Below are 8333 nucleotides of genomic sequence, written 5' to 3' on the forward strand. Positions count from 1 at the left end.
ACCATAAACCGCACTATTGTTTTTTCTCAAACTAAATCGAACCATATAATTCAGTTTAATTTGCGGTTTGGTGCGATTTAAATCGCATTAGTTTCACCCTTAACAATAATATTAAAGGTCACACAAATTTTAACAAATGCTACTATTCTAAATTTACGGTTACTATGTTAAGATTAGGGTCAATATATTCAATATAACATTAGTAGCGCGTGCATATGGTCTTAGGTCCACAATAATATTATTGTGAACCAGATCCACACAAGTTTTTTTTTCTTAACACTGACAAGTAACCTCTATTAAACTAACAGAGTAACCCCTATGATAGCTGGCCACACCGTGTGGCCCAGCCACATATAAGAATTCGTGTTATTAAATCCATTAATAACTTAAGCTACACCGTATTAGAGACAGAGAATTTGAGGCATTTTAAAGGGAGGAAAGTTATGTACCTATTGGTACATAACATGGACATAATGGTAACTTAGTACAACAAAAAGGTGATGGACCATATATTATCACTTTAATTTTCAGGTTTTAATTGTACCGCTATAGTCATTTTAATACCATTACAACTAATATTATACCATTACACTCCAATAGAATAATTTCACAACCTAGTGATATATATATTAGTTTCAAAAGTATACCATTGTAACAATATTTGGTGGTGTAATTTTAACTATTTACAATACTATTATAATAACAATATACATTTCAAATTTCAGTGGTACTAATATTAATTTTTAAAATATTTACTAATTATCATGTACCAACAAATAAATACATAACATTCCTCCCTTTCTAATTCCTCAAATAATTTACCTCACGAATTGACGATAAGGGCTACAAGAAAATGTGTGAGGTCGATTACTTGTTAGTCTGATGAGTCTCTATCTTCCCATTCACGGCACGGATTGAGAATATATGATGTCTATTTGCTGTTCGTCTAACAAAAACACAACCAAGAAATGAAATTGTGGCTCTTCCAAAAATAGAAGGAGAGATATTTCAAATTTAAGATGGGCCGAGCGTTTGTATACGTTATACTGGGTGGTGGAGTTGCTGCTGGTTATGCAGCTCTAGAATTCACCAAAAAAGGGGTTTCTCCTGGTGAACTCTGCATCATTTCTGAAGAATCGGTACTTTTTTTGTTGTTGTATTATTTGATCATTTTTGTTGTTGTTGCAAAGAAAGCAAGATACCCTTTTTAGTTTGAATTCTTATTAAAGGATTTCTGGTGTGAATACCTTGATTGAATTTATGGGCACAATTTTTCTTTGAACTGTACTGTTTGATATGTTTGTGAATTATTGGATTAGGATTTTTAATTGCGTTTTTATGATGTTAGTTTGTTTGTTTGGGTTGAGTGAATGAATGTATATTGGAATTTTGATGAATAAGAGTTATATTTGGATTGAATTCCTGTCAGTTTAGGGGTTAAATAATGGCATTTCCTCCAATTTCTGATTGGTTTTTGGATAGAACTGACATTGACTTTTGTAGGTAAGTTTGAAATTGTTGATGAAACAATGAATATGAATAATGATGAGGATATTGTGATGGGGAATCCAGCAAGTTTGTGTAATTGCTAACCAGAGATGGAATATTTAGGCCTTTTATTATGAAGGGTCAAATGGGTTCTCTATGATCACTAAGGGTGAGCTGAGATATGTCTGAATTCGATTATCATCTCTATGGTTTCATGAAAAATCTTGTACGAAGGTGATAAAGAACATAACACTTCTACTGCCGAATAGTATACATATTCAAGTATCACCTTACTCTTGATTCTTGAGAAAAAGATATTTGGTGACATTTTTTATTGCAGCTTCTCTCAATAACCCATTGAAAAACAATATATGTTGTTGTGATGGAAAAATTATCAAGGAATCAATTAGCACAAACCTGAAGACTTTTACTAGTTGATTGAGTCATTTACTACCTTAATTAAGAGAATATGACAAGAGAATGAGCAATCACAATAACACTCTAATTTCCTCTTTCAGATGGAATAGTTTACTCTCAGATACATGCTGTTGATCTTTAATATTTAACCAATAAATGTAGTGTGATCATTCTTCATGGACTCTTACTACTGGAAATTAACCGTGACACCACTGCCTCTGCCTGGTTCTCAAAGTATGACATGACCAGGTCTGAATTCCTGGAAACTTAGCATGGTTTTGTCAGTGGATTCCCACCCATGCCTAATCACACAGCTCCTCCAGTGCTTAAAAATGCTTGGAAATTGGTGAATTATAAAAAAAACTTATAGAGAAAATTAAGCCCTTTTTTGTTTTTCTAAAGTTTTCCATAGCGGCCAAGTAAAACCTTATTTTTTAGCAGTTGAGCTCAAAATTTAAATTTGTTAAATGTTGTCGCAAACTCTTCAGAAGTGCAGCACAAAAGATTACCAAATTCAACCAATGGGTTTTATTGCCTTTTCTGTTCATTTCAGCAACCTTCAAAGTTTTTGGTCGATAGTGGTATAGTATCTTTTTGGACAGAACAAAATCCTCAAAAGTGTATTTTAACTGATATTCTATCATTGTTCTTTCTTTTTTTAATTTAATTTAATTTTTTTATTTTTATTTAATCCATGGTAACAAGAAATCTGGATTTTGTTTGATGTTCAAAATCAAGAAGCTTCATTTGTTCTTTCCAGGTTGCTCCATATGAAAGACCTGCATTAAGCAAAGGATTTTTGCTTCCCGAAGGTAGGCTTTCTGTTTTTCACGTTACATGAGTTATTATTGTATCATCTCATCTTCGTTACTAAACTTTTAAAGAAGTAAGCAGAGTTTTGCATTTGGTTTGGACGATATTAAGAAGGCTCTATGCTGTCTTATTTTCTCAGTCCTTCAAAGTTTGTTATGCATCTTACTGAGTGAGACCTTACATGCATGGGGCTCCCAATTAAATCATATGTCTAGGTTGATCTAGTAGTGGTGACAAATTCTGTCTTTGCATTTGAAAATTGTAAAAATATGTCTGAAAATACTGTTTTGATTTAACTGTTACATCTCTTAATCCTATGTTGTTCACATGACATGAGGGAGTATACAGATTTTGGCTACTTCAAATGTTTGCTCAACTAGATTATTAGAGAATTATGCTGTATGCTATAAAAGAGAAAAAGAAGATTTCATTGAGGAAATGTACTTCCTCCGTTTCAAAAGAATTGCAACACTTAAAGAAAATTCTATCAAGTTAAATGTTACTGATTTATTTTCATTGTATATTTTTATGATATAAACTTTTTTATGTTTATTACCAATAGATTTTTAAAGATGTTTATGGTCACAAATTTTCATTGGCAAGCATGCTAGTCAAATTGTTTGAATAATTTTTTGAAACAGATTAAGCATATGTTTACTAGGCACATGAATCAGGATAGAATTTTGTTTTCCTTGATAGGATTATAGTACATGATTCCTCAATGAAGCAAATGCAGCCTAAACCATTATTGTCAAAATTTTTAAATCATCTTTGTAGATTTTAGGAGGATGCATATTTTCTGTAGCCTCTACTTTTATCTAATCTCTGAAGCTTTTCATGATTTCTGTTTGCTACCATGATATTTGACATTGGCTTTTCTAAAATTCATGCTTACAGCTCCTGCACGGCTTCCATCATTTCATACATGTGTTGGTTTGAATGAGGAAAGGCTAACGACAAAATGGTACAATGAACATGGTATTGACACTTTCAGCCTCACATTTTCTTGAGCTTTTATGTTATTTGGCGTATGTGCTGTTATGATCAGTTTAATGTTATTTGTCATAGTTAGAGGAATATGTTACCCTCACATACTGTGGCAATTCGACCTTGATTATATATGAAATAAATTACTTCAAAGTTGTATCTTTTATTGATGAAATTGGAATATTTTATTATTGATAACTTTAACAAGTTCATATATGGTGAAAAACAGTAGGGGGGGGGGGTGGGGTGTTAGGGGGAATGAACAGAACATGTGCTTTGTCATTTTTTCACAGAAGCTTGAAAATTTAATTAGGGAATGAAGTTATAATTTGCTCGCACACTGCTTAATAACTCTTAATTGATTTTTTTTTAAACAAGTGTAGGACCTAGAAAGAACCAACAGTAATAGGTTTGTGAATTATTAATGTGGAGTGCTAGTGGACTTTCACGATTGTTATTTAGTTATAAATTTATATACCTCCGTTTCATATTTTTTGCAACTTTGGAATATTTTATATCTCACAAATAATACCCCAAAGTTGCAAAAAATATGAAACGGAGGTAGTAATTAAGATAACACAAAAAATAATGTATGGAGTGCAATCGTGACTTTTGTTACTGTATGTTAATTCATGATATATCTAGCTCTAAAGATCATAGCTCAGCAGTTCTGACTAGATTGCAGGCACAAGAGGAAAATTGATTAGATCTTTAAACAGCCTATATATTCTACACATATCAACTGCCAAGTGAATGCTTAATTCTAGGAAAGTTGGAAGTCACTTTAGTTTGGTTATTAATGTAAGGGAGTGTAAGGTCTGTTTGAATTAGGCTTCAGATGAGATATTTTGATTGGCTATTAAGGGTACCTAGGAACCTCGGAGAACTTTTTTTTTTTTTTTTTTTTTTTTTTTTTTTTTTTTTTTGTGCTGATCGTATAATGTAGAACATCAAAATTTTAAAAATTGGGATGTATGCTGACATGAAACATTTGATAGCTTGATAATGCAATAATAATTCAACAAGATGATAGTGCAGATAACAAGATGATAGTGCTTGAAGGAGATCCAGTTGATTTGAATTTGTTTGTTTACATCTAATGGCTCGGAGGACTTTAAATCATTTACCTTATATACGAGTAAATTCATTTAAGCGACATTCAACAACTTAAGCTTCCCCTCTTATGATACTCATGTAGTCATGTTACATATTTAGGCCTTGGAAGATGGAGAGCATAGTCTAAGAAGCAAATGTTTTTCCCAAAGCTGTTTTACTATAGGAGTTATATCGTTGGGGCAGCCATATAAAATTGAGATGTTTGTAGCAACGAAACTGCATACATTAATAATACTCATCTAATAAAAGTAAAAGAAAAAAAAAATATACATGGAATGATGACAATATTAGTGTGTGGTCACAATTAGCTGTCCTAATAGATAACATTTATCTGCATCAATTAGTAATTTACCATACGCTGACTCTGCATTTGTGACGTGTCACATAATGATCATGTGTTTGTTCACTTGAGGATTTGTCTTGAATTACTTTGTTTTTTCTGCTGGAGTGTTGGTTGCTTCAGGTCAAAAGTTTGTGCATGTAAAACAATGCACGTTTGTTGTGTAGCAAGTTGAGGCATTAGTGATGTTGCTTACAGATAACAATTTGGATGCTGAATCCAGGCATTGAACTTGTTCTTGGAACTCGAGTTAAGTCTGTTGATGTGAAGCGGAAAACACTGTTAACAGCAACTGGGGAGACTATAAGTTACAAGATTCTTGTCGTAGCTACTGGTGCTCGGGTATTGAAGCTCATTCTTCTTGATTTAGTGCATTGCATTTCTCCCTAGTACCAATGATGCCTATTTTTCCTTGCCTTTGTTTATTCAATCATAGTTCCACCACACCACTAATTTCGTTACGTTGGAAATTGACAAACTAATTTACCAAATAACATAAAAGGGGCTTGACTTTTGTAAAAGCTTGAGCCTGAATCACCAAAAAGCTTTAAGGTTCACTGTTACAAGCTGGTTGAATGGCATCTATATAGTTATAGTGACAGTAAGTGTATTTCCTGAAACAATCTAGTGCATGGGCTCAATTATATTTTTCTGTACAACTTTTAGGCTTTGAAGCTTGAAGAATTTGGGGTGAATGTATTGGAAGCTGAAAACGTGTGTTATTTGCGTGATCTTGCTGATGCGAGTAAGCTTGTTAATGTGATGCAATCTTGTGTTGGTGGAAATGCTGTTGTAATCGGCGGTGGCTATATAGGAATGGAATGTGCTGCATCTCTGGTCATTAACAAGATCAACGTAACCATGGTCTTTCCTGAGGACCACTGCAGTAAGTATAGTTGCATAACTACTTCTTATATAATCATAGTCAATATAGTAATGAACCATATTAATTTGGAATTATGGCTCCAAAGATACTAAAATATGTGTGGAAAATATTGGTGTCTACAGTAAGATTCACATCAATGCTTGCATTTTCTGCAAAATTTTGGACTGAATTTTAGTGCTTGATATTGTAAATTAATAATCTTCTGGATTTTTATCAAAACGATGACGTATCAAAATCTGCCAACACAAAGAGAAAAATATTGACTTGTGCTGCTTCTTTAAATTAAATTGATGCTGAAAACATGTAACTTACAAGCATCTACAAAAGTTGGATACATTGACATAATATAGCTGACCAACATAATATAGCTGACCATAAAACTGCTGAACCTAAACCTAGTCGAGGCTTGTTAAAACCGTAAGTGGGGTTGGGTACATGAATCAAAAGTGATTATTCCATGTAGTCATCGACAAAAATCTTCTATTTCCATCCCTTACGATCCAATGCCTCATCTTCATGCAAATCCATCTGTTGTGTTTTGAAAAAATGTCCATGCTGCGTTCCTTGTAAAATTGTGTCAAGAAATCCATAATCATCATATCGTGATTTTTGATGTAAAAAAGGGTTTATAAATACAAAAGACAAGAAAATGGAAATTTTGGCATTGATACAGCTAATCTTTGTTCTTGAGTACTGCCAAAACCTATATGATCAGCTTGATTGGGAGTTGTATTTCTGGAAAAGTATTGGCTATCTGGTTCTTTGCTTACTTCTTATGATTAGTATGACGGTTTACAATTTCTTGTTCCCATTTTATTGTCTGACCAAAGCTTTATTATCTGGGAATTTCATGCAATGTGTATTTCATTTTTCCAGTGCCACGCTTGTTCACAACCAAGATTGCAGATTATTATGAGGACTATTACAAGGGCAAAGGAGTCAAATTTGTGAAAGGGACAGTCTTGACGTCTTTTGAGTTTGATTCCAGTGGAAAGGTAAATATTGGAGGTTCACATATTTGTTAACCTGTGCACCATTTTTGTGTAACAGAATTTAGATCTCATGATTTACTAAAGTCACTAGAAAGCTTCTGAATGTGTTTGTTATCACATTTTATAATATACAGGTTACAGCTGTCAATCTCAAGGATGGTACTCGTGTACCTGCTGACTTGGTTGTCGTGGGAATTGGAATCCGCCCAAATACTAGTTTGTTTGAAGGCCAACTCTCTATAGAGAAGGGTGGTATCAAGGTCAACGGGAAAATGCAAGCTAGCAATAGCTCAGTTTATGCAGTTGGAGATGTGGCGGCATTCCCAGTCAAATTGTTTGGTGAAATTCGTCGCCTTGAACATGTAGATTCTGCAAGGAGGACAGCTAGACATGCAGTCAATGCAATAGTGGAACCTGAGAAAACCGATGACTTTGACTATCTTCCATTCTTTTATTCTAGAGTCTTTGGTCTATCTTGGCAGTTCTATGGGGATAATGCAGGAGAGATAGTTCATTTTGGTGATTATTCAGGGAAGAGCTTTGGAGCCTATTGGGTAAAAGATGGCCTGCTTGTTGGGTCTTTCCTTGAAGGTGGAAACAAAGAAGAATATGAGGCCCTGGCCAAGGCCACCAGGCTTAAACCTTCAGTTGAAAACTTAACTGACCTTGAAAACAAAGGTTTGAGCTTCTCTGTTGAAATTTGCCAGAAGTCGCTGCCGTCATCCCCAATTGTTGGTGTTAAAAATTCCACTGATATAGTCCAAAAACCACTACATGTTTGGCATGCAACTGCTGGGGTTATATTTGCTGCATCAGTGGCTGGCTTTGCTTACTGGTATGGCAGAAGGCGTAGGAGGTGGTGAAAAATCATGCATATAATTATTATCATTATTATTTTTTAGTAAGGCTTGTCAATCACACTTTGTGTTGTAACACCGTTGATTACTGGATGAATACACTCCATATTTGGGTTTTGAAGATCACTTTATCTTGATCAATGATTTGTAGTGTATCCTCAATAGTTATACGTAGTACATATTTGTTAAAAATACTAGTGGAAACCCCAAGTGATGTAGTTTTCTTGGGGGGTTATGCTGCGTTATTGAATCGTTGCACAAGCAGGGGCAACTTATGAGAATTTTTAAATATTGCAGTTCAACTTGGAGCTGTGGATTTCTGATCCGGTGGGGTTCGGTCTCTGATTTTCTCCTTTTACAAAGACTAATACAATCCCTCTCAGTCATCTACGGTTCCCGATTCTTCCTGGTGGGATCACTGGGTTTGCCATCACTCT

At 34.2% G+C, this 8333-nt stretch overlaps 1 protein-coding gene across 2 annotated transcripts; it reads left to right on the forward strand.

Annotated features, from left to right (window-relative positions):
* Positions 1-824: 824 nt before the first annotated feature.
* On the forward strand, positions 825-8100 carry LOC110737923 (monodehydroascorbate reductase 4, peroxisomal-like). 2 transcript variants are annotated; one of them, XM_021918268.1, is made up of 7 exons: positions 825-1139; positions 2666-2717; positions 3616-3696; positions 5385-5503; positions 5828-6047; positions 6924-7042; positions 7174-8100. In XM_021918268.1, the coding sequence occupies exons 1-7, from the start codon at positions 1020-1022 to the stop codon at positions 7900-7902; spliced, it is 1440 nt and encodes a 479-aa protein (XP_021773960.1). In that variant the 5' UTR covers positions 825-1019; the 3' UTR covers positions 7903-8100. The 2 variants fall into 2 exon arrangements, with proteins under 2 accessions (XP_021773960.1, XP_021773962.1); XM_021918270.1 differs by lacking the exon at positions 825-1139 and having other exon boundaries at positions 2678-2717; positions 5360-5503.
* Positions 8101-8333: the final 233 nt, after the last annotated feature.

The sequence above is a fragment of the Chenopodium quinoa genome, unplaced genomic scaffold (genome assembly GCF_001683475.1).
Source record: "Chenopodium quinoa cultivar QQ74 unplaced genomic scaffold, ASM168347v1, whole genome shotgun sequence".
Lineage (NCBI taxonomy): Eukaryota > Viridiplantae > Streptophyta > Magnoliopsida > Caryophyllales > Amaranthaceae > Chenopodium > Chenopodium quinoa.